This window comes from Scyliorhinus canicula, chromosome 4 (genome assembly GCF_902713615.1).
Source record: "Scyliorhinus canicula chromosome 4, sScyCan1.1, whole genome shotgun sequence".
In the NCBI taxonomy this organism is placed as follows: domain Eukaryota; kingdom Metazoa; phylum Chordata; class Chondrichthyes; order Carcharhiniformes; family Scyliorhinidae; genus Scyliorhinus; species Scyliorhinus canicula.
In genome coordinates this window covers 151,389,375-151,416,365 of record NC_052149.1, presented here as the reverse complement: position 1 = coordinate 151,416,365, position 26,991 = coordinate 151,389,375, and the positions used below count along the sequence as shown (strand labels likewise).

At 44.3% G+C, this 26,991-nt stretch overlaps 1 protein-coding gene across 4 annotated transcripts in view; it reads left to right on the top strand.

Annotated features, from left to right (window-relative positions):
- The window catches only part of fam53c (family with sequence similarity 53 member C), a 145,176-nt gene extending 118,466 nt beyond the window's left edge, over positions 1-26,710 (top strand). For 3 of the 4 annotated variants that reach the window (XM_038795348.1, XM_038795351.1, XM_038795352.1), the window contains one exon: positions 25,237-26,710. In XM_038795348.1, the coding sequence (XP_038651276.1) occupies positions 25,237-25,497 (261 nt within the window). In that variant the 3' untranslated portion in view covers positions 25,498-26,710. Of the gene's footprint in view, positions 1-7,810; positions 8,530-25,236 lie in introns of those variants that run through there. The other variant, XM_038795353.1, reaches the window with a different exon arrangement.
- The last annotated feature ends 281 nt before the right edge of the window (positions 26,711-26,991 follow it).

Below are 26,991 nucleotides of genomic sequence, written 5' to 3'. Positions count from 1 at the left end.
CTTTATCTCTACTTCTGCAACCAGGTGGACTTGTGTATCTGGAGGAAATTGTACCCCCATCCCTGTCTATCTACAGCAAATCATTTCTATTTAAAAGGCAGCAGCAACAGTAATGCAGATTTCTTTTGTTTCTCTCAAAGCATCTTTCTCCCTCCAACACCCAAGCGTTTGTTTTCATTATTTTTGAATACCTTTTATCTATTATTCTTTTGCCAATAGGGTAATTTTTTTATATGGAGGGGGGAGGGGGGTAGCATGAACCAGGCCTGCGCTGTCTAAATGCTTGTGGCATTTGAGTTTCTGATCAAGCCCATGTATTAATGAATAGATTATGCTCTGAAGTTGCTCAGCCTCAGTTCGCAGGCTGAGCAGTCGGTGTTGTTAGGGTGCAATTCTGCAACTCTTAACTGGAGTGGGAAGGGGACATTACTGTTAAAATCTATTTTGCATGTTGTGATTCCGCATCAACCGTCACTGTGGTAATGAACTTGTGAATGCCTGTCTGAAATAATCCTGTACTTGGCAAATGTGCATAGCGTTGTTAGATCGTGAAGATTTCACAAAGGGTCTCTCGTTCACTCCCCACCCCCCACAACTACCCCACCATCCTGGAGCTTGTTAGCCAGGGATTTTACAGTTAAATGGACTCTGGTCGAGTAGAGAAGAGCTTTGCTACATCTCTAAGTGCTCAGTGTGTGTGCAAAACCCTTGACCTTCTGAGTTGCAAAGAGCAACCTTCTCCTCATGAGATCCATGGGAGCAATGACCCAGTCCCAGCCTGCTGTCAAACCACATTCAAAGGGTTCAAAGAGCTCATCAAAGCTCAGACGCTGTTGGTTTGAAGTGCAAATTTTTTTTACGTTGTATTCAGGCTAACAGCCATGTTGATGTAGCTGGGTCTCCCTGATTGAATGCAAACTATGTCTGGCAATTATTCGACAGGAGTACCAAAACATTAGAGCCCTGCACCAGTCGGCTACATTGCTGACCCATTTACATGCTGCTTTCGTTCTATGTTTGCGCATTACGGAGTGGTGCGGATGGAGGAGAGGTTGCAGGAGGCGGGGGTTGCAGCAAGAAAGCAATATCTTGCCTCCTTTTTTCTCTTGATCATTCATTCCCCTGCTCATTTTATTTTTATTTCTTCAGCCCGTTCTCTCATTCTCTTGTTTCGTTTAATTGGAACTACGCATTGTTTCGTTGGATATTGCCACGGTTCAGAGTCCCCTTTTGTTTGGCATGTAGCATGGACACTAACCTTCCACTTTCTATCTTCTGGACAAAATGGTGGAAAAGCGCAATACTTGGAATCATTCCTGGTATTCCTGAGGTAGTTACAAATTAAAATTCCAAGACTGTTTAAAAGAAAAATAAGTACTTGTATTTTTGGGATATAGGAACAGGTCTAGACCATTTAACCTCTCGAACCTTTTCCGCTCTTCAATTCGGGTTGATCTTTGGCCTGATTTTCTAGACTTCCCTTTGCCTCATCCCTTTATACTTTCAGTTGGCAAATTTTCAGTCTCCGAATTGCTCTAGTTGTTTGCAGAACAGAGCTCCAAACTTCTGACACCCTTCGTGTGTAGAAGTGTTTCTTAATTTCACTCCTGAACGTTCTGGGCCAAATGTTTAGACTGCTTACAGTGCCGCCTATCTTTGTGTCATTGGCAAACTCCAGTTGTGCAGTTATCCATCCCATCAACCAAGTTGTTTATGGGGAAGGCCCCAACACAGAGCCTTGCAGGACACCGTTAGTCACATGCTGCCAATTAGAGTACCTACCCATTATCCTTGTTCCCTGTCTCCTGCTGTTCAACCAATTTCCTGACGAGGTCAATAATTTCCGTTCAGTTCCATGGTCTTTAACTTTGGCTGTAATGACGGACTGATTTATACAGTACCTTCCACAATCTCGGCATCCCACAGTGCTTTCTAGCCAATTAAGTACTTTATTTTGAAGGGTAGTCACTAATGTCGGTAACCCAGCAGCCAATCCTGCACGCAGCGAGGTCCCATGAGCAACAAGGAAATAAATCATCTGAACTAGGTGTTTGTTGAAGGATACATGTTGGTTACAAGAAGGCCCAGCTCCTTTGCTAATACAGGATGCCCTCGCTTATTGCCCCGCACAATGGTGTTTTCCACCATTGTTGCTCTCCAATTAGAGCACTGTATTTATGGATTGCTGCTGTTTTGTGTTAAAGTAGGATGCTCCAGCATCTTCCTGCATAATTCCCATATTGAGCATGAGAGCTGGGTCCATGGTCAGGTGGGGAGTTGAGCATTTTTGTGGGAGGGACGGGGCATGGCGGGGTTATGAGCGTAAGAGGGGAAATGTGTGAAACCATCTTTTCTAGGAACCAATTAACATTGTTAAGAGAGGACTTCATGTACTGCTGCAGCATTTTTATGTCCACCTGTAAGAGCAGATAGGACCGTGATTCAATGTTTCGTCCCAAACAGGTGCAAAGTTGTTAGAGCGCAGAAGGAGGCCATTCAGTCCATTGTGTCTGTGCCAGCCCTCCGAATGAGCAATTTGCCTTGTGCTATTTCCTTGCATTGTCCCCACAACCCTGCACATTCTTCCTTTTCACATAATAGTCAAGTTTCCTTTTGAATACCTCAATTGAACCTGCCTCCACCACACTTTGTGCAGTGCATTCCAGGCCCTACTGCCAGGTTGGATTATTCAGTCAGGTTTCAGAAATTGAAGATTCGCCTTCCAGTTCGATTGCTCAAACTGGCATATTATCGTGTATTGAACTTCCACATTATCGAGAATTAAAATATTAGCGATGGAATTATTACAAATAAATCTTGGGTAATTTTACAAATAAAATTATCCAGAGGAATAGGATTTAGCAATATCAGTTTGTTCTCCATAAAGTTACTTTGCAAGTCTCTTATTCGGGAGAGAAAAGGGATGGGAGTTGCTGGCCGTGGTGAAATATACCTTTTCACTTGCATAGTTAAGACAAAAATGACAGCGTCCTTCACCTTTCGAGGTTTGTGTTCAAAGATCTTTTCAAGACTTTGTTAATGTTAGCTGCATAAAGTAGCAGTAGGTTGATGCTCATACTTTCTCACCTTAGCTGAGATCTGTTCTATGTTAGCAGATGAACCGGGTCCATGACTGCTCTGCATTTATAGGGTTGCATTCACTGATTTCAATCCTAGTTTGCCATCTTGCTGTGTTTGGTGTTGGTCTGTTCTGTTATTGTAAATAGTTAACCGTTTAAAGAGTTGGCAGCTGAGTACTTGGAGACTGGAGAATATACTGTACCATGGACTATGTGGTTCATTGAAAATGCTTCAGTTCCAAATGTGGGCCATGTAGAAAATACACCCATCTTGACCGGCTGATATTCCTAATTCCCACATGCTGGAAAACATCCCACACCAGGTGCTAAATGCTGCCCCTAGAAGCACCTGTCACAAATCCCCCTCAATGTATTGGGAGGTTTGTGCAGCACTGTTGCTGGCTTGTCCAACAACTACACAGGCAGCCATCTTTTTCTCTCTCTCTCTCATTGTTCTCTCTCTCTCTCTCGCTCTCCCTGCACCCACCTCATGCCCAGCTGTCCACAATCAAGTCTGGAGTTTTGGGGGCGGCACCATGGCACAGTGGTTAGCACTGCTGTCTCACAGCACTGAGGACTCTGGTTCAATCCCAGCCCCGGATCACTGTCCGTGTGGAGTTTGCCCATTCTCCCCGTGTCTGCATGGGTCTCACCCCACAACCCACAAAGATGAGCAGGATAGGTGAATTGGCCATGCTAAATTGCCACTTAATTGGGGAGGAAAAATAATTGGATGCTCTAAATTTATATTATTATAAAAGAAGTCTGGAGTTTGGGTATCAGGAACATCACAGGTGCTTCACAGTGGCTGGGTAACTACAAAGTTAGCAGATTAAGACACTCATTGCAGCCACAACGAATAATGACTGAACCATGTCCTTATTGTTTTGTAATATTTCTCTGCTGCATTATTTTTATTGTCAGTAATTCCATCTTATTCATTCCCATTTTTAACTATGTGCATATCCACTTCAGCATCATGTCATTTTGTTGATCCATTGAAACCCGTGTAAATCCAGTTGGCCGACCAACCCTTCTGGAGTGAAGCTGCCAAATAAACATTGCCGTCTCCAACTTTTGTCATGTGCCTACTGTGGGTCCCTGTGATCGTGCTCCTAGATCTGATAGCATCTGGGACGCTATTGGGACATGGTTTGGTTCCAAATGACCAACCAATCAGATTTCTTTCTTCCTTCCCTCCCCTCCCCCCTCAAAGGCGAGTGGCGAGGCTTATATTCAGCATTTCAGAATCTGATCCTATAGATTTCAACCTGATCTACCGTTTCATAACTTTGTTTGGGTCATTGGCTCAAGCATCAGTCAGGAGGTTCAAACTGACCACACTCCTGCTGGGCCTGAATAAGTTACTGTGTCTTTCAAGCTGTGTTAGTAGGATGTGGTTTGGGGTTTTGTCCACTACAAACAAGTTTCGTCTTCCAGAGGGTGCTTTTAATGTTGCCCCAGTTTCTGCACAAGCTCCAGACTTGCCTGCCAACTTTCAAAAATACGTTCCGATACATATTTCTTCTTAAATTGGCAGGAAAGGCTGATGGGATGGAAAAATGCTCGCTAAAGCCAAGGGACGCTCCTCTCTCACTGTACAGTAATATAATTGTCAGCCAGTCCTCTTTTGTGGCATGTAACGGCTGCAGGGGTGGTTCATTCCAGTTTTATCTACTTTCCTGAAAAGTTTTAACCCTGGAAGCTTTACTGAGCAATAGAAATGTAAATGTTTTAATTTGTTTTGCACTTCCCAGGTTAATCTGACTGCCAGCATGTGCGGATCTGAAGCCTGTTTGTTATTTTTGATTTTGATGATCTGTAGATGCAAGTAATTATTTTTAAACAAACACTGTCTGCTGCACTAAAATCTCTCACTGCGTCGAGATGGGAGTGGAGTGGGTGGTGGAGAAATCAGGAGCTGAGTTTTAAAAGCAGGCGCAGTAAACTATTCGGATCTGAGCCTGAAATTCCAATGTGCTAAACAGCTTCCTGTTAACTCCCCTATTTAATTTTTCTGCTCCAATCACAGCATTTAAATGCAAAATCCCAAACCAGGCATAAAACATTTCCCAATTATTTGGTTATTAACGCTTGCCACATTAAAGACCATCATCTTGCTGCCAGCCTTCACCTGGAGGCAGCTGCACATTTTCAGAGGCGAGGTTTTGTTCAGTGTTTTTTCTCTTGTTTCAGTGCAAGTTGAATCACAGAATGAATAGGCTGTCGGACAAAGATCTGTTAATTGGCACATTTTAAATCTGCACTTTATGGTAATCCTTAATAGACACAACTAGTTTAACAAGAACTGTACTATGTGAATAAAATTTCAGCTGCTCTGTGCCCAGACATGAACTTTCTCTCATTTTTGGGTGGGAGGGAGAAGAGGGGTGCAAGAAAACATCATCCTGATCACCTTTTCGGGCCTTCCTATCATTATCTTTCAGTGTTGTTCTCATGTGTTCTCTCCTTTTGCTTGCTTGCCCTCCCCAACTTCTCTTCAGGTTTTTGCTGTATTTTTAATTTTCTGGATGTTGTCTTCATTGACAAGACCAACATCTGTTGTCCATCTCTTGCAGCCCTTGAGAATATAGGTGATTTTCCTTGAGCTGCTGCCGTCTGGACGATGAAAGATGCTCAGCCTTGCTAGGTCGGGAGTTCTAGGATTTCTCATTTCAAAATGAGTTTGGACAGTTTTAATGCAGTTCCTAATGGATGTGAGTTCACTGCATAAATTACCCAAAATTTGATCCATTTGGATGGCGGCCGCAGAACTGATGTCACCCTCGAACTGAAGGGAGTTGCTCTTTGAGGTAGTAGTTAAGGCATTTGGCAGGGAACCACAAAGGGAGCTTTGCTCTGCATCGAACTAGCTCTGCGCCTACTTGAAAGGCCAGCGTGGTGGCAGCCACTGCTGTACCTAATCCAGGAGCGTACCACTGACATTTCTCATTGTGTGATCAGCACAGAAACTCAACAGATACAAATGAATGAAGACTTTGAATGCAGACTGGTTGTCAAGGTTGGGCAATAAATGGTGTGTTATTAGCTCCTGCACAGGCCATCTGTTTACTGATGCAGCCCAGTAACCCTCCCATTTATCCCGCCTGCCAAAAAACATGGAGAACTCGCTGTCCAATAGCATGGGCATACTGAAAAGTGGCAATGGCTAAACACCTTGGCACAATCACTATGATTAACTAAACAAGAATGGGGGCAGGGGTTGGCAACTGAGAATGGTTCAAAATGCTGTTGGAAATCTTAGCAAGAGGCTCCTGTAATCCACTTCAATAAACAACAGAATTGCAAACAATTATTTTCCCTCCCCCTCCCCAGTTTCCTTTTGTCCTTTGTTGTACACACGTAAAAACTATGGTCAGTTGCTTGGGCGTCATTGGAACTTAATATATGAAGAAAACCTAGTGGCAGGTAATGCTGTACCAGTACCCAAACCAACTGGGAAGTTGAATGTCGACTTATTGTTTCCAGTTGGTTGTGGCCATTTATTAGGTTTAAGCAAGTGTATTCAAATCCTCATTCAATGCTTGTTCTATTTTGCTTTTCAAGGTCTAGTAATGTAGAAGCATGGTCACACCTGTGTTAAATCAACCCCTTGCTGCGAGAGGAAGACCTGTCATCCCCAGCAGCTGTTCAGTTTATTGTCTGTTTGTGGTTATGACTGTCTGCTGCCTGCTCCTTTTGATGACTTGTGTGTGCAGTTGGTGTGAGCTGGATTTGAGGATGGTGGTGGTGTGGGGTGGGGGGGGGGGGGGCACAGAGTGGAATACAGATAAATATGTGTGGTGGTTGAACGTCTGAATTCATAGGCTGAACTCTGAACTTGTGGTCCACAGCCTTCGCTCAAGTTTGCCACAAGCACCAAGCTTGTGACCAGTGAGATCGCTGCTATCTGTAACACTGCTGGAGCTCAGTTACTGCAGCTGACAGCGGTGCTGTTCCATTGCAACTTGAGGGTAAATACACATTCTGAAATGGACCTTGTTCAACACTTCCTTGCTTTTTTCTTTGTTTTTCTCCTTCATGCACTTGCTTAGCTGAGCTTGGTAACCTTGTTCCTCAGTAGTTTTATAATGTCGTTCATACACACAGGCCCAACTTCAGAAGTTGTGTACTGCATCAGACTGTTTTATGTCTTTTTTTTCATGCCTGCCCTTACTGGTGTTACAGAGGAAACTTTTATCATAACAGCCGGGATCGATTTGAATGCTGCCTCAGAGGGAATGTAACGTTTTGAATAGGGAGGAAGCTAGGTGAAACAGCTTTAAAGCCCAGTCCTTTTACTAGTTTAAACAATGTTCTTTGTTTCTCTTGCCAACTTCACTGAAATGGAAAATTGTGAACATCACGGGCCTAGATCAATCATCAAGCCAACTTGCAGGAAAGGTTCAGACAAGGGGCCGAATACTGCTTGGACTTTTGTTAAAATGTTGCTTCAGAATTGAATGGATAATTGCTCATAGTAAAGGTGAAGTCAATACCTGCACATGAGATTGAACTAGTAACTATTAGCTAGCATGTAGTCACCACTGCATTTGCAGAGGTCTGGATCCTGATGGTCATAACCTGTCCCTTACACAATGGCTCAGGTTCTGTTGTGTTAAAAGTATTGAAAAGGAAAGAAAAATGGAAAAACGTGATCATATCGGAAAACATTTGACCTACCATGATTTTGTGCGCTGACTGTTAAACGCTACACTCATTTTATCTAGATTGTGCGAGCAACAATTAGACGATAATGGCATTGATTAAGAATTGGGAGAACTCCCTGCACCTCCAAGAGTGCCGTAAGACCATAAGTGGCACATGGTTGATTCACTTGCCACTGAACTATTAGAACTGACAGCTGGGACCCTGGTTCAACATCACGTCCTAAGGATAGTATCTCCAAAAATGCGGTACTCCCTCCGCATTGTCGTGAGATATCTGCTCGTTGATGCATTTAAATCTTGACTTGGGCTTGAAGCCGCAATTTTCTGACTTGATACTCAACCAACCAGAGAGAAAATGTGCAAATCCTATAACATATATATAATTGCGATGTGATATGATGTGTGTTTCTCATGCGTTATTGGATAGACGTGTGAAAAGGTGGGTAACTGGTAAAGCACAGAAGACGAGAGGGGATCTCCTGAAGTGTGAATTGTCACATTTTGCACGTAAACATTTCACTGTGGCTGCAATTGTAGTGTAATATTTCCTGTTAAATTACATAACCAGCCAGTCTCACCTTTTTTGTAAATCCAAACTGCCGAATGGGCCTTTTTATTTGCGTGAGTCTTTGCTCTGGAGTTGGATTTCCACCCTCTCTCCACATTGTTTTTCCTTTTTCTGATCAAATTTATTTACATCTACCAGCTATTGTAGAGAGTGTACAGGCTGCCTTACACTGTGCAGTACTCAGGGTGTGCCAAGTTGTTTTGTTCTTCGAAAAAAAATAAAAATCTGCAAATAAATATTTAATGTATGGTATTTATTTCTCATTCATGACCGTCCAAACTCCAAGTTGATGGTTTTAGAAAACGCTGTGTGTGCAGTCACTTGTGGTCTTCGTTGGTTTCTGCTCAGTAAAGTACTGCTCTTGTATATCTCTTGTATATCTTAACAAATGTAATATTTAGCTGTGACAAAACTGTGAGGACAGTGTTATAAATTTACGAATCTGGGTGGGGGAGCAGAGAACGATCGCTACTAAGTGATTGTCGCTATTATGTCTGTTGTCCCTGCAGTGCAGGATTCAAAATGCCCACTGGCAAAACATCGTGGGAAAATGAATTCGGGGGAATCGGAGCAAGAATTCCCTTAAATAAACAGTATCTTGCACTGCAGAATCTGTTATACATGCCTGGACATGCTGAGAAAATTCAACTACCCTTGCAGTATAAAGAAAGCTGCTTTATTATGACAGCGTGATGGTTACATATAAGTAGGACATGTTGCATCAACATGGTTTGTGAAGATTAAGTTATCAGTCCAGACCATTTTATGTTATGATGTCTCCTGTACGGTACATGCTCAGTAGCTACCTAATGGCTTCTATGTTTAGCCACAAAGAAACAGCATCACAAAAAATATAGAATTAAATAAAAACAAATATGGAAAGAGTCTTTCTGACCGAACTGTTTGCTTTTGTATAAATATTAATCTTGTTGAAATAAATTACATTATGTGCTTGCAGACTTGAGCCTGGGTTAGGCCTATAGAGTAATATTTACAGTGAGGGCTAACAGGCTGCCGTAGCAAATATTACAATTGTTTGTGTTCAACCCAACAATAGCTTGCATTTGTATAGCGCATTTAATGTAGAAACACATGAAGGCATCTTGAAGCCATTAATACATCAAGACAAATGAGATATTTGAGGAGGGAATGACCTAAAGCTTGGACAAAGGAGGGTTGGAGTGAGGGCTGTGGAGAAGGCTTCAGGGAGGGATAGTGAGAGTAAATGATCTTGGACACCAAAAGGCACAGCCATCAATGGCAACAGTTCGGAGAGGGGTATGCACAAAAGGTCAGTGTCTGAGAAGCACATAGAGAACGGGAGGAAGGCCATGAAGAGATTTAAACACCAGAATGACATTTTAAATGTGACGCTTTGGGAAAGCTGGCGCCAATGCCAGCCAGAAACGTGAGAATTGGTGAGGAATAAGAATTGGGGAGGAGTGGCTTGAATCAACTGAAGTTTACAGTGTGTGGTGGAATAGCCAGTAGAAGACTGGCATTGTCTCTGGCAACAATGATATGAATGGGGGTTTCAGAGGCAGACCTGCTGTGTTCATGTACTGTACGTAAGGCTGTCTGGTGTTTGAGGTTGGTAGGAATGTACATTCAACCTGCAGTTCCCAGAATGGTGCTCTTGTGTCAGAGGCAGCTTCAAGCAGTGGTAAAGTGCTCCACCAACATGGCAGCAAGTAGAAACCGAGAGTTGTTGATGCCTTTGTATCGCCCTCACGAATCAGTTCAGTGTGCCAATGGGTGACCAGGAGCATGGTATCTGCCCACCCTTCTGGGTAAAGGTTAACCGTCGAAGATGGTTATTTTTTTCTTTGGTTCTGTCTGATCTTTCCCTTTCCTTGTGCATCAAGTTCTGTTTTCTTGCTCTGGGACAGCTGTATAGGTCTGGTGTTGTCCTTGGGTGTCCTTGAAAGCAATGATGCTTTAACAATGTTTTGGCCTCGTTTATTGTACGTTTTCAAAATATTCATGGTGTGTGCATGTATGACTCCAATTATATTGACATGTTTGTATTTTGACCAAAGCTGGACTTCCAAGAGTTCTGATAGCAAAAATGATCAACCTGCCCCTCTCGGCCTCCACGTAAAATAATGGGTTTATTATCCTCTCTTAGTCAGAACATCTGGCAGCTGACCCTTTCGCAATGACCATGCCCTTTCCCCACACTCTTCTGTGTCGGGTATTGTTGTGGGTCATAACCTCCTTTAACAGATCTGCCTCAGGCAGCAGAGAAAGTTCAAACTTGCAATTGATCATTTTTGGTTAGAAATCTGCTCTCGTTCCTCTCTGGCCGAGAAGATAATGAGAGACCGGTGATCTCTAGTTTACTGGAAGAGATTTGTCTCTGAGTTTTTGACTTGAGTTTTGATTACGTTATTTTCTTTTGCTGTTGAGTAAAGTGAGGTATGGGAAGGTATTTGGAAATGGCTATCCCAGCTTCATTACAGTAAGTGAAAAGGTCTTGCACAGGCATTATTGAATAGAATTGATGGTCCTGTTTATTTTGTTCCCCTTTTTCCTCTGAGGGAATACCTGGCCTCCACTTGGCAGCTAACCCATAGTGGTGCCTTTCAAACCAGAAGCTTAACTGTGTGGGGAATCTCAAACCTAAACTGCTGTTCTGACAGCGTCAAGAGGCACGGCCAAGTTTGATTCCCTTCTCATCCAATATCCTTGTATGCAGCAGCCACTGGAGAAGGACAGTTATTTCTCTTCCCTCCCACCCACTTTAGCCAAGGGAGACTGCCACCACTCATTTCTACATGGACTGAGGTTAGCTAACTCTTTTTGATTCCTTTCACAGGACAAGGAAAACTGTAACGGCAGCAGCTAAAACAACTTTTTTAAATTTCAAATGCTTTATTCTTGAGGCTGTAGCTCCCAAGCCTGCCCACAGCATACTGGCAGCCACTGCATCATTATGATGAAGCTATTCAAAATGCCAATGCTACGTCCCATTGGTTATATCCTTTCTCATGCAGTGACTGATGGTGAAGCTGAAATCCAAAGGTATTCATGTTGATGGAAACCTTACCAGCAGCTCTTCACATCATTGCAGCATTGACTACTGCAGTGTTTTTTAAAAATTATTTTACAGGAGGTGGGTGTCGCTTCTTCGGCCAGCATTTATTGCCCCATCCCTAGTTGCCCTTCAGATCGTGGTGGTGAATTGCCTTCTTGAACCGCTGCAGTCCTTGAGGTGTTGATCAGCTTGCACTAAAGGAGATGTCACCAGATATTTTTGAAGGACTGAAGATGACAGGGTGGAGAGTTGGTGCCTCTGGAGCTCTATTGTACCTCACTGATCCAGGAGAGAGTCATCATAAAGGAGAGTTGGTGCCTCTGGAGCTCTATTGTACCTCACTATGATCCAGGAGAGAGTCATCATAAAGGAGAGTTGGTGCCTCTGGAGCTCTATTGTACCTCACTCTCCACTCTGATCCAGGAGAGAGTCCTCATACTTTTGCCGGTGTTGTGGTTTCCCACGATATTGGCAATGTTTCAAAAATTGGGAGTTTGGGGTGGGCAAGGCTGGGTCTGACACCAGCCCTTAGCTGAGGTCTGCACTTGCATGCTTTCCAATAGGTGTCACTCTATAGCTGGAGTGGGAACCCCAAATGATCTTTTCTTTCTCTTTCCTCTGAAGGCTCAAGGGTTCTGAGGCCAGCTGTAGTACACAAATTGCTATCCTATCTTTGAGATCCATCAACTCAGCCCAGATCCAGTATAGAACCAGTGGATGCCTTGGAGATGGATCCAGCAGCTAACAATAGAACTCTCCCTTCTCCACTCTCCCACCTTCCCTAAGGATATGTGAATGCTGCTAGCAATTGTCTAGTCCCATAGTTCCCAGCTTTCTTGCAATCTGGTCGGCACCTATTACTTTGGTCTGGAGAGCAAACAGTACTTCAGTGAATGGTGGTGGACAATTAAACGACTAATTGGAGGAGGTGGCTCCAGAAGTATCCCCGCCCCTGGTGATGGGAGCCCAGGTTGCCAGTACAAAAGGTGAGATAGAAGCGTTTGCATTCTTCAGGCAGAAGTGCCGAGTGGATGATGCGTCTCAGTCTCCTCCTGAGGTCCCCAAGACCACAGATGTCAGTCTTCAGCCAAGTCAATTAACTTCATGTGATGTTAAGAAACTGTTGAAGGCGTGGGCGACATGTGGCACAGTGGTTAGCGAGGACCCGGGTTTGAAACCCGGCCCCAGGTCATTGCCAGTGTGGATTTTGCACATTCTCCCCGCGTCTGTGTGTTTCACCCCACAACCCAAAAATGTGCCACGCTAAATTGTGCCTTAATTGGGAAAAAAAAATAATTGGGTACTTAATTTTTTTTTAAAAAACTGTTGAAGGTATTGGATGCTGCAAAGACTGTCGGCCCTGACAATATCTTGGCAGTCGGACTGAGATGTACTATCGAATGTGCCCTAGCTAAGCTGTTCCAGTACAGCTATAACACTGACATCTACATAACAATGTGGAAACGTGACAAATCCGATCCGACTAATTACTATCAACAAAGTGATGAAAAATGGCTTCAGCAGTGCTGTCAAGTGACTCTTTCATGAATAATCTGCTCACTGACATACTGTTTGGGTTAACCAAGGCCAATCAACTCCTGGCCTCATTACAGTTTTGGTCCAGGGAAAGAACTGAATTTCAGAGGTGAGATGGGAGTGACTGCCCTGTACAACCTAACAGCATTGATGGCGCGTGGTATCAAGGAGTCCAGCAAAACTGAAATTAATGGGAATTGGGGGAAAGCTCTCTTCTGATTGGGGTGACCTAGCACTAAGGAAGATGGTAGTTATTGAGATCTAGCTGCAGGAGTTCCTCAGGGTAGTGTCCGAGGCCCAGCCATCTTCAGTTGCTTTATCGATGGCCTTCACTCCATTATAAGGTCAGAAATGGGCATGTTCACCAATGAATGATTGCACAAAGTTCAATATCTTTTGCAACTTCTCAGATACTGAAATGTTCCTGACTTGGAACATTTCTTCACTGTTGCTGGGTCAAGATCCTGGAATTCCCTCCCTAACAGCACTGTGGGTGTACCTACACCTCATGGGCTGCAGTGGTTCAAGGAGGCAGCTCACCACCACCTTCTTGAGGACAACTAAGAATGGACAATAAGTACCGGCCTGGCCAACAACACCTACATCTCATAAGTGAATTAAAAAATAAATCCCCCACCATTAACATCCTAGGGTCACCATTGACCAGAAGCATAAGTGGACCAGCCATACAAATACTGTGCCTACAAAAGCAGACTGGGAATTATGGGCAAGTAACTCCCCTCTTGAATCCCCAAAGCCTGTCCACCATCTAAAGACACAAGCACAAATGTGAAGGTATACTCACCATTTGCCATTTGCCAACACTCAAGAAGCTTGACACCACTTAGGACAAAGTCTGCTTGATTGATATGCAATCTACCACCTTTAATATTCAATCCCTCCAACGTCATTGTACCATGTATGAAGTGTGTGTCAGTTACAAGATGCACTGCAACAACTTACCAAGGCCCCTTTGACAGCACCTCCCAACCCTGTGACCTCTATCATGAAGAAGGACAAGGCCAGCAAATGCATGGGAAAGTTCCTCTCCAAGCATCCTGACATGGAACTAAATCATTGTTCCTTCACTGTCACTGGGTCAATATCTTGTCACCTCCCCAAAACAGTACTGTGGCTGTACCTACAGCAGATGGACTAGAGTAGTTCAGGGAGATGGCTCACCACCACCTTCTCGAAAGCAATTAAGTCAGGGCAACAAATGTTGGCCTTCACAGCAACACTCATTCCTATAAACAAGCAAAAGAGCAAGTTTTTTTTTTCTCATTATTGACCTGTTACAGACTGAAACTGGAGGCTTTTCTGTTGGGACTTTGGTACGAGAATCCCAACGATTTGAAATTTGTAAGACTGTGAGGGAAGACTACGAAACCACAGGCGTGGTGATAAAACTGCCCAATAGTTTTCTTTTATGTTAAACAAAGCTTTAATTTAAACACAGAATTCATCACATTAGCAACATCGTAATAGCTTTCCAATTAACAATTAAAACAGTTCTTAAATAATAGGGGGAACAAACTTACTCCCTATCTACATCTGCCACTATATATTCCAATTAAGCAACCCAATACAGTTCAAATGTCACTTATAAATAAATTGTTATATCAGGGCTACTTGCACTTCTGGGCAAACCTTTGGAGAGAACCTTTTAGGAACAACCTGAAAATCCTTCTGTCTTGTCGGACTAAAATCGTTTGGCAAATGGGCGGCACAGTGGTGTAATGGTTAGCACTACTGCCTACAGCGCTGAGGACCCGGATTCGATTCCGGGTCACTGTATGGCATTTGCACGTTCTCTTCCTGTCTGCATGCGTCTCACCCCCCATCACTCAAAGATGTGCAGGTTAGGTGGATTGGCCATGCTAAATTGCCCCTTAATTTGAAAAAAATAATTGGGTGCTTTTTTTAAAAAAAAATTTAAATCCTGTGGCAAATTGCAAAACTACAGATAGACCCGGCTCCTCCTCTTTCATTTTTTTAAATAAATTTAGAGTACCCAATTATTTTTTCCAATTAAGGGGCAATTTAGAGTGGCCAATCTACCTATCCTGCACATCTTTTGGGTTGTGGGGGTGAAACCCACGCAGACACAGGGAGAATGTGCAAACTCCTCACGGACAGTGACCCAGAGCCGGGATTCGAACCCGGGTCCTCAGCGCCATAGGCAGCAATGCTAATCACTGTGCCACCGTGCTGCCCCTCCTCTTACTTTCATAATCTGTATCTTAAGCATAAGGCATTATCCAGTCTCCTCACACTACGATGTCCCATGATCTGGTTAGCTAAGACTAAATGCAATCCCCAAATTATCTGCACCGTAGGCAACATCCTGATCATCAACAATATTCCACTAGCCATCTATATGTAAACCAGTAAATGGTTAAAATCAAAAATTATTCTCTCCTTTACAACCCCTTAATCACAATGTTAGTAGACAAATTGCATGGATATGTTTGAACCCAGGGTTTTTAAATAATATTACTACAAAATTAACTTATAACAATTTCCTACATTCACCACACTTGTTAACCAAAGAGAACTTGATTTCCTTTATCGGTTTGCTGGGGTGGACACAGAATGATGCTGAATCTGTTTACTCAGTGTTTTGTAGAAATGCCCATCCAAGGGAGGCAATTATGGACACTTGTGTAGGCCAAGGTTGATGCCCACACTGGGACCACAGCTGAAGTTTGTTTTTAATATGAAGATACTGGACAGTGATCAGTGAACAATGTTTTTTCCCCCCTCCTCTTCCTAGTTCTGGGGCCAGTTATGATAAGAGCTTAATTCAGTACAGATAGGTTTGAATCCCAAGACTTGCCTGGTGACTTTACACAGATCGAGCACAGAAATAAACAGTTCACCCCTATCAGCACAGACAAGACTGAGTAAGGTTACATTGTGAAATACTGAGTTGTACTCCATATACTATAAAACTGAGTGTGTGCTGTCTGGTATTTTTAGAACTTACATGAGGGGTTGCTGATTTTAGCTTATTGGTGTGATTCGCAATTTCCCATTGAAGTGTTCTTTTCCTGTTCCTATCCTTGTCCTATCAAATACATTAATTTTGGCTGCTGTAATAGCCCACCCTTCCTGTTATGGGATGTAAATACAGAACAGTAACTTCAAACACCACAGTGACCTCCATGCACACAGTCATTGGGCAGGATTCCAGATAATCCATTGTTGGGGTGCATATGCACAGTGAGTGGGGCGCTTGTTATGGGTTCGAACCCAATCTCGGTTTGGATCACCTCAGCTGCTCATGCTTTGACCAAGAGGGTTTAGATAAAGGAAGACTTTGTTTTGACATATTTTGGCTAATGACAAATGATGGCTGTCAGTTTCAGGAAATGCAACACCTTTTTTTTTAAGGTGTTTTCAGCGGCTGATCCTAGGTCAGATAGAACATAAGTTAGATCTGGAGTTATAGCTTTTTCTGCACTGTCCTGGCAGCACAGATTTGACGTAGGTTAAAACCATCCAGCTTTCCCAGATCGGCTGTCGCACTGTTTTTCTGTAAAGGTTCTGTTGAGCCCTATGTGGATTTAATGTGACATCTAACCTAAGAAAGTAATGTGGGCCATATTCTGCTATGCAAAACCTTGCCTGTGGCAGAGGAGAAATCGGTGCCAACCAGCACCAGGAGCATAGTTCACAGTAATCCTCTCTGAGCAATATTTCATAGCAAATACAGTCAAACCTGTGTATGCTTACACCAGCCTATTGCCTGTGCATGAGAGATGGGTGATCTTTTTGCTAATCTGCTAGCTGTGTAGTTGAGACATGGTGCAATCTCTTGCCCCAGTGCAGAGCAACAGAGAATGATTTCAGATTAGTTGGCTGGAGGGGCATGGAGGAGAGGGTGTGGTAAATGGTTCTACACCTCCCATCATATGTAAGCATTGTAGGGCAGCATGGTGGTGCAGTGGGTTAGCCCTGTTGCCTCAGGGCGCCGAGGTCCCAGGTTCGATCCCGGCTCAGGGTCACTGTCCCTGTGGAGTTTGCACGTTCTCCCCATGTTTGCGTGGGTTTCGCCACCACAACCCAAAGATGTGCAGGGTAGGTGGATTGGCCACACTAAATTTCCCCTCAATTAGAAAAAATGAATTGGGTACTCTAAATTTATTTTTAAAAGTATGCAAGCATTGTAATGCCAGACCATGTGGACAAATGAGTAACGATCCATGCCCCGTGTCATGTGTCCATGGATTTTTTTTATTTAGGCCCCTTGTTGCAATATTTCTGTAAAGTGCAAACAGCACGTCCTGGGCGTTTTCACCTCTTGCTGGATTGTCTGCTGATGGTTGTTTTTGCCATTCCATTTTGAAGGTTCCTGTGATTGGCAAGAAAACCAGCTTGAAGCAGATGTCTTTCGTTTACAAAAGCAAACCTTTCCAGTTTGCAAAAAGCCCCGGAGATGAGCCAGTGGGATTGCGAGGGGTCGCTGTGTATCTTTGTGTGGTTTAGTCTGGTCTTGGGGGAGAGGGTTTAAAATAGCACATTCTATTAGTCAAGGTCCTGATAATGTTCAAAAATGGCTGTGTTTGAGATTTCTCCCGAGTGCTGTGGTGCCTTTGGCGTTGAAATTCTGCTGTTATCACTTCCTGTTCCAACTTGTGGAAGATTTAATCTGGTTATTCCTTTTATTGACTTCTGCTGGTATCAGAAGATTTTTATTTTGGCAAGAATACACTATTATGTTTTGTTTGTTGAAAGTATTGGTAGTGGCTGTTCTTTTTTTTTGTAAAAAGGGAAGATTCCAGTGGCGATGTTTGTTTGACTGCTTCATTGAAATCTGGGTGAGGGGATGGATGGATTGACTTGAACGGGCACCGAACCAAGTCAGCCACACGCTGATCTGCAAATAGCAGAAGTGCTCAATTGTTCACCATGGTCCAATCCGCAGCAATGGTCAGTTTCTTTGGGAATGAGTTGTTTGGTGTGCTGCTGGACCTCGCTCTTTCCTGTGCACTGGATTGGATTTTGTACCAGAGCAGAAAACAAGGGCCAAGCATCTGGTGCTCCCAGTTTACCTATGAAGGTAACTGATGTAAAATGGCCATCATGTGACGGAGGTCAGCCCAGCACTGCTCAAAGCTCGAGTGGCAACTACTGGAAACCAGTAGTCACAGTACTGAGAATCCGGTCATCATTCGATTTGTGGCATTTTCTTGTTTTAACCCTTAATTTTCTCCATTCTCTCTCTGCTTCTCCGGAGTTGGGACTAGTATTTTGCCTCAATAGCTATTTTCCCCAGATGCCGATGAGCAGCATTAATTGAACTTGGGGCCATGCACAGCCAATCCATGAATGATCTTCCGGAGCAGCCAACGATGAATCTGTGAAGCTGTGATGATGGAGTGGTTGGGAGGTGTCTGGCTGCAGACCCCCCCCCCCCCCCCCCCCATTCTCTCTCTCTCTCTCTCTGCACTGACCTGAGCTGAGATGTGATCCACTGCGCAGTTACTCTTTCTGGGCTAGCAGCTTTAGCTGTGATGCTGCTGCTGCTTTCCAGCCAAAGTTTCTGAGGATCTCTGATGGTTTGAAAACAGAAGACATGCATGTGAGCGTGACAAAGCATCACACTGGCTGCTCGTTGTATCACCAGAACTCCCAAGTTGCTGTCTCGTTTACTAATGAAACCTTGGGAGTTTTGCAGAAAGCTCGGTGAAGAAGAATCACATTGAAAACGTGAACTAATTTTCTCACTCCACTGATGCTGCCTCAGGTTCACAAGTATTTTCTGTTTTTACTTTAGTCCATTTACTTCTCTGCCCTCCGAGGAGCATCGACTCTTCACTGGACTATGGTTTTGTGAGCGCCAATCATCTCCAGTTCCCAGCACAGGTCCTCCTTCATATCTGACCCTAGGCTGTGAGTGTGCAAGCTGTTCGGCTGTGTGAGAACCACATTTAAGACCAATCTTGTTCTCATCTGATATCAACATGTATATTTAGCAGTAATCACTGGGTAGGGTTTAAGAGCAACGTCCTCTCCTAGCTCTGACTTGATGGGTCAATTGCAGCACCCCCCCCGCTCCAATTGTGACACCCCCTCTCCAACTGCAGCACCCCCGCTGCCTGTCCAAGATGGGTTAATTGCAGGGCACCCCCGCTCCAATTGCGGCACCCCCAGTTCCAACTGCGGCACCCCCTCCTTTCCAATATGGGTCAATTGCAGCACCCCCGCTGCCTGTCCAGCTGAGGTGAGCAGACTGAAAATGGACTGAAATCAGTGTTTCAAACCTTTAGTTCACTGGATAAACTGGCTGAGCCACTGTAGAACAACCTGACAATCCTTCAGTGTTTTGCACTGTTCAAATCATGGTCTCAAAATACAATTAATAATTATTATGGGTGGCTGCCTAATGTTCCCTGGTCCAGCTGATTTAATGGCAGCATGCTTGCCTTCAATGGCCGGGTCATTGAGTATAAACATTGGCAAGTCATGCTACAGCTGTATAGAACCTTAGTTAGGCCACACTTGGAGTATAGTGTTCAATTCTGGTCGCCACACTACCAGAAGGATGTGGAGGCTTTAGAGAGGGTGCAGAAGAGATTTACCAGGATGTTGCCTGGTATGGAGGGCATTAGTTTAGCTCACTGAGGCTGGTGGCTCACTGAACCAGGGGCTGGTTTAGCTCACTGAGCTAAATCGCTGTCTTTTAAAGCAGACCAAGCAGGCCAGCAGCACGGTTCGATTCCCGTACCAGCCTCCCCGGACAGGCGCCGGAATGTGGCGACTAGGGGTTTTTCACAGTAACTTCATTGAAGCCTACTCGTGACAATAAGCGATTTTCATTTTTCATAGTTATGAGGAGAGGTTGAATAAACTTGGTTTGTTCTCACTGGAACGAAGGAGGTTGAGGGGCGACCTGATAAAGGTCTACAGAATTATGAGGGGCATAGACAGAGTGGATAGCAGAGACTTTTCCCCAGGGTAGAGGGGTCAATTACTAGGGGGCATAGGTTTAAGATGTGAGGGGCAAGGTTTAGAGTGGATGTACGAGGCACATTTCTTTACACCGAGAGTAGTGGGTGCCTGGAACTCACTGCCCGAGGAGGTGGTGGAAGCAGGGACGATAGTGACATTTAAGGGGCATCTTGAAAAATACATGAATAGGATGGGAGTAGAGGGGTACGGACCCAGGAAGTGTAGAAGATTTTAGTTTAGACGCGCAGGCTTGGAGGGCCGAAGGGCCTGTTCCTGTGCTGTACTTTTCTTTGTTCTTTGTTTGTCTATTTGAAATAGGTCTGTGTTGAAGTAATAGACAGTAAAATACCATAAAGTATTAAACCATTACTACTGGCAGCAAAATACTTTTCAGGCATGTATGCCAGCTTAGGTTGGTGAGAGATGGGATGAATGTGGTTGTGTTTCTGAGTAATCCATTGGGGCAGGGTTATTTCAATAGTAAAACTCCGGGCGGCACGGTGGTGCAGTGGTTAGCACAGCTGCCTCACGGCGCAGAGGACCCTGTTCAATCCTGGCCCCGAGTCACTGTCCGTGTGGAGTTTGCACATTCTCCCTGTGATTGCGTGGGTCTCACCCCCACAACACACAGATGTGCAGGGTAGGTGGATTGGCCATACTAAATTGCACCGAAATTGGGAAAAAAATAAATTGGGTACTTTAAAAAAAATTTTTTAAGTAGAACGCCTCTGTAATGGTAACTATTTATAAAGAATAACACATATTTGATGGATGTTGAGCCTAAGCTAAGCAGGAGGGCTGTCTGAGCAGGAACTTCCCTTTTGAGCAGATCTGCTGAAACATCTATTTTTTTGCACCCTGGCAACCTCAGTTGGGTTCAGAGTCCTCTGAAGCTTATGGATAATGCAAGTACTTTTTCAGAACCCAAGTGTTGTATCATTGTAATCATGGTGGTTGATCATATACAGAGCGGCCGAGTTCATTATGCCTGGACCTATTGGGCTGCACTGCCTGCCTAGCCCACAGGCTCCACCTGGGATTCGCGTTTATGCACTGACTGCTTCCCATGCTCTCAGTAGCAGGTACTGGGTAACACATTTCCCCCTCCCTATATACCCCGCTTCACTGCAACATCCCAGTTGCTGTCTTGCCCGAGACATGCACAAGGCTATTTCTCATTCGGACATATGGAAACCTGATGGGAATAAAGTACCCAAAAGCTGCTTGTATTTTGCCCCTTACTCACTCCCATTTCCTGATAATTGGGTGCTTTTGGACAATTGTAGAATCCATAGAATTGCTACAGTGCAGGAGGAGGTCATTCGGCCCATCGAGTCTGCACCGACCCTCAAAGACCACCCTACCTAGGCCCAGTCCCCTGTCCTATTCACGTAACCGCAGCTAACGTGCATTTTTGGATACTAAGGGAAATTTTAGCATGGCCAATCCACTAACCAGCACATCTTTGGACTGTGGGAGGAAACGGGAACACCCGGAGGAAACCTGACCAGTCGGGTCAGTAGTTATTTCCTCATTTACTCTCATTAGTTACTACGTTTTATGGCATCCTGAATCTCTTGCGTCCGGTTTCTTTCCGTGTAGTGTTCCGAATGTTTTATTCTGAGGCTTATGTTAGTGAATGAAACAAAGCCAAAATGTTTTGCTCTGTAAAGGTGCTATATAAATGTAGCTAGTTGTTGATGAACATTGGTATCATGGAGTCCTCAGTCCAACCAAGCCTATCTCAGAGGATTTAGGCAACGGGCTAAAAAATCCACAAAATATAACTTGGATATAATTTATCAGATGGAGTTTTGTAAAAAAATTTTATTCTTAAATTTGCCATTTTTCTCACGTCATGGAATGGCCATTTTAGAATAGAGACTCCGAAAATTTGATTTGGCTGCAGCACCACAGTAAATTCTTTATAGAATCACTACAGTGCGGAAGGAGGCCATTCAACCCATTGAGTCTGCACCGACCTTTCAAATGAGCAATCTTCCCATTTACGTGTCCACCTCGGCCTATTCCCATAACCTAACCTGCACGTCGCTGGACATTATGGGACAATTTAGCATGGCCAATCCACCTACCATGCACATCTTTGGATTGTGGGAGGAAACCGGAGACGGTGCCAAGGCCGGAATTGAACTCAGGACCCTGGAGCTGAGGCAGCAGTGCAAACACTGCCAAAGTACCAGAAAACACTAAGGATTTATGTTCTAGTGTTAACCAGTTTTTAAAAAACCCTTAGTTGAGTCCAAATTTAAATTTTTTGCTCAGCCCAGTTTGAGTTGAAGGGGTGAGGTGAGGGCAATTGAGTTTCACTCATCCCAAGTCTAGACTTTTACGTTGCCATCTTAAATGGGGCTGCTTGTTCTGGGCCTAGAATCCATGTGTTTGATGTGTTTAAACAGCAGCTTCTTGCCTATAAACACAGAATTCCTAAGTGCATGACACAAAGTCTTTAAAATTGCTGACTTGGTCTCCCTGGACCACGGGCAAGGATCGGTCTCATGCTGCCAAAAAGCAGGAAAACCCCTTTTGTCCGTCAGCATTGTAACTCTGGGCAACATTCCCACACTTAGCCTCTCAATGACTCCACGTTTCAAAGCAGCTCTCAGCCTACCCTGTAGGTAGTTTAATGGGAGTGTGCTGATAAATGGTTCCTTAACAGCAGGGAAAGCACAGCCCGAAACAATGCAATGGTTGGTGTTGTTAAAAATGGATGTAGGGCCTGTTCTTTGCTGAGGGGCGTGAAGGGGCTGATTGTATAATTTATTGGGGATATGGCACTTGCACCATGTCATCCTTAAATGCTGGGAATCCGTCATGATGTCCTTGTTATTGAGTGCGGATTTATAGCTTCCTCTGAGTTTTTATCTTCCTAGAAAGTCGTCCCCCCCCACCTCCTGACTCCGCATTGCCTTTCCACGAATATAAGCATTTACATATTAATTTTGGGGAGTGCTGGTTTAAAGATGAACTATGTGGAAACAATAGGGTGACATCTGACCTGTGGATCATACTGGAGGGTGGGGAGAGAGAATAATCTCCTTGTAACACCATAAACATACTCGGGTAGAAGACTATCTTTACTTGTATGTTGGGCCCAGCGTGCTGGATTAAGAGAGAGCCTGTTGGGAGAGGATTTAACGTGTCACCCTTGGTAATTTGCGGCCTGTAAATTTTTCTCTTACAAAACTAATGGGGTGATTTTTATCCTCCAAGCAAACTGTGTATCCTTCTTCCCCCCCCCCCCCCCCCCCCCCCACCCCCCCCCCCCCCCCCCCCCCCCCACCTCAAATAAACACTGGGATTTTTAAGTAACATTTGGAGCTTTTGCTTATTCTTTCTCCTCTCACGCATATACATTTGGGACTAATATGTCTTGAGAAGTACCAAATGGATGTACATTCCTTTAAATGTGTATGTGCAGCATTATTACTTGGCCAAGGGGACTTTGTCTGCCCTGCTTGCAACACAGCTTCTCTTCAACCGCTTATTGTCACAGAATTTGTTTTGGCTGCATCCATTTTCTCCTGTGGAAACCCTGCCCGTTTCAAATGGCTTCAACAGGTTCATACAGTGGGAAGCAATGTCATAGAGGCATTGCATAAGGACTTGCAGTTATATTGCACCTTTCACGGCCCTAAGGTCTCAAAATACAGCCAAAGAAGTCAGATTTGAAATATGTCTCTTTCCTCCTCTGCCCCCCCCCCCCCCCCCCCCCCCCCCCCCCCCCACCCCCTCCACTAGAGGTGCGAATATGAACCTACAATAGTCACTGCATTTTAGGGTAGTTTGTTGTATCTGAAGCAGCTTGGTGCCTTTTGAGGAACTTTTGTAAATGCAAGTCTTCTCTTTTGGAGTAATACTGGAAATGCGCAGTAGGTCTGGCAGAATCTGCGGAGAGAGAAAAACAGAGTTAATGTTTAATGTCTGTGACCCCTCACAAAATTTCTTTCTTTTGGATATTGGATAAGCACTGAATCAGATCTCCCCTCCATTGGCAGATGTTTTGGTCATCAACGATTAGAGAATATGATGCCCATAAAGCAGCACACTTTTATGGAAAGGGTGAAAATTTGAAGGAGGAAGTAAAATTCCTTCATCCTCCACTCCCCTTATGCTCCATCTTCCTTTCATTTAATTGGTCCCTGCTCCCACAGCCATTACCTTCCCAGTTGCCAGACCCTACCTCTGTATAGCACTACCCAGTGGGTGAATTGACTATTGCAATGGTATAGTTATTTAGCACCATCCAGTGGCAAGAACTGGCTACTACAATGATGAATGCTTTGTCAACATGCAACTCTCTCCTATACACCTGACAAAACTATCAGTCCTGGACTTCATCCTTTATATTTTCATCTCTGAAGAAATATTCATTTTGATTGAAAAACAGAATAATGCACAGCAAGCTAGCATCCTGTAAATACCATGAGGTTGTTTTTATGACTTCCTATCATCAAAAATAGGGATTTCTATTACTTTGCCCAGATGACGAAGGTGATATATGCGTGTGAGAAATGAAATAATGCCCAGACATAGTGCAGAAGTAGAATGCCTCACAACGTTTGACTTGCATGCTTCCCCACTTCTGTTTTTGCCCACTATTCTCTCAGCCGCTGCCTCTGTGGTGAAGATAAAGCCTCTCTCAGCACTACTTAGCATTTTGTTATAATAAAGGTCTGCCATGGACGAGACATAATGTACAGGATCCCAGCTGAGCTAGCCTCTTGTTAGAGGTCCTTCATTGTCTGCTCTTTGTGTAACTGCAATGCAGCTTATTGATGGGTCGCTCCCCAATGCATGTGTCAGTGGTGGTGTGATGAGGCACACAGGCCAGGAAGGTCACCGATTCAATCCCAGTTAGCTGATTTTCAACAGGAATGATGAAGGCACTTGTGTCCCTAGTCTAGGCGGAGGGGTAAGAATTAATCAGGATTTACCCCTCTTTCAGCCCCCCCCCCCTCACTTTTCCTGGAAATACACGTGAATATAAAATGAGAATGGAATTGGGTTAGACCATGATACTACATGCACGTTAAAAAACATAAAAACTGACTCATTCTTCAAATCTGGAAGGAGACAAGAAATGCCTGTGAAACTGCACCGTACAAGCACTCTTCATCAGAAAGTGGCAGAAGATTTGAGTGGCGGGGTGGGTGTGCTTGAAGGAGAGATGGTGTGACCAATAAGTGAATTCGTAATGGTATCTGGAATTCTTCGTTGGCTCAGATCCAGCATAGATTGCCCTTTACTCTACCCCCCCCCCCCCAACACTGTAATCTGCATTAGTTGCTGCCATTGATTTGTACATTTAAATTCAGACGACTTGTTCTGATGAGAGTTCTCACTTCTTGTGTTTTCGTTTGGTTGCAGAGGAGAAACTTGAGCAGTCCTGCTTGCCTTGAGCTGAAGGAGAGGAAAGCCCTGAAGGACCAGTCTCCCATCCTCATCCCGGTCACCGCGGCCGTCAAACCGGACTCGTCGCACAGCTGCCCAGCAAGAAGCTGCCGGATTGAAACGCTGAGCGAAAGTGACGAAGAGGAGGATCCCAATAATTATTGTGACAGCACAGAGGCCATCCCATTCCAACGTACCTGCGAGGATCTGGATTTGGAAATGATTGAGGAAAACTGAGCCAACTCAGTTAAGCAAATATCAGGACAATTTTTTTTAAAACCCCATCGGATTACGCCTTAAAATGCGTCCCATGTGCAGCAAGTGCAAGGGACACGTAAACTGTTCTCTCTCCCAGATTCCGTCTTTACACTACTTTCCCAGTTGCACAATTTTGCGGAGGTCATGTGGGCTGCGAACTGTGAGCTCCCTTACCTAGGACGGTGGGGGTGAAGAGTTTAAATCTTGGCAGACAGGTTGTGTCGATCCTTTTTTGCTCTCCTTTCATCTTCCTGCTTGTCAATGGATGAACTGTTTAGACTTGACTACACTCCATCACCTGCTAAAGCCCATGTGCATATTGTGCATCAGCAGTAAATGCCGCAAGGCGTCTTCCTGGGACCAGTTGGGGGTGATCACCGAATGGTGCCTTCAGAATTAAATGAGTCAAAGAGGAACAAGGAGCAGAAGCAAAGGGCCCTTGACCTCCACAGACAATATTACAGTTTTCAGGGGCCCTCAAATTGAAACCCCTGTCTCCCAAGTTCACATTATATACAACTCAGTGAAGCTATGATTATTAATAGGGTAGTTGGTTTCTCCTTCTCTCCTTTCTGCTCTCTTTCCTCTTTCTACACTCCCCTCCCAAGGGGCAGGAGGAGAAAAAAAAAACAGAATAAAAAGCGGAGCGCTTATAATCTTTGAGTAGATTTGGCCATTTGCTTAACTTGTGAAGGGCTTTAGTGCTCCCCAGCTGCACAAGGCAGAAGTTGTGGTTTTATTTAATGTACTTGGCTGAGGAAAACCTGCCGAGGTGCAATAATCACCCTGTGTGCTGCAGCCCAGATCTCAGCTCGGCAAAGGACTGGGCAGGGCTGGGGGGAGGGGGGAGAGAACATGAAGAAGAGGAGGAGAAGCAAGTCGGACGAGAGCGGCCAACCGAGTTTACTGATGGTCTGGAGGATGTATAGTGATTGTGTGAGACGGTATCTGTTTTGTTACCTTGTGTAGACTGTACTTGAAGAGACTCTATATTTTTGTTGTATTTTAGCCCTTGCACCAAATTCCTGAACCAAGATCAAAGATTCGCAACTTCCTGCCGATTTCCTTGATCCTCTTGAAGAATTCCTGGTCTTTCTAATAAATTTAATCAAAGATTGTGATAATATAACGACCACCCGCTCTCTTTATTCATTGCCTTATAAATAAAAGAGACATTCTTTTTTTTTTTGAATAGCTTGGGTACTTGTGTTTTAAATTTGACTTCAGTGGATTGAAGCTGTCGCACAGCACTGTAGCTAAGCAGCTGAGAATTCAGAACATGTTTGGCCCTCCTGCCATATTGGGTTAGGCAGCAGCGAGGGCAATACAATTGGCCTCCGTTCCAATAGTGGGAGTGGTGAGGATGGGGGGGGGGGGGGGGAGGATTGCTCAGCCCTGGTGCCTTGAATGAAGTTGCAAAGTGCAGTCTCAGCCAATCCCTGTTGGAATTCAGCCACTATCAAATATTCTGCA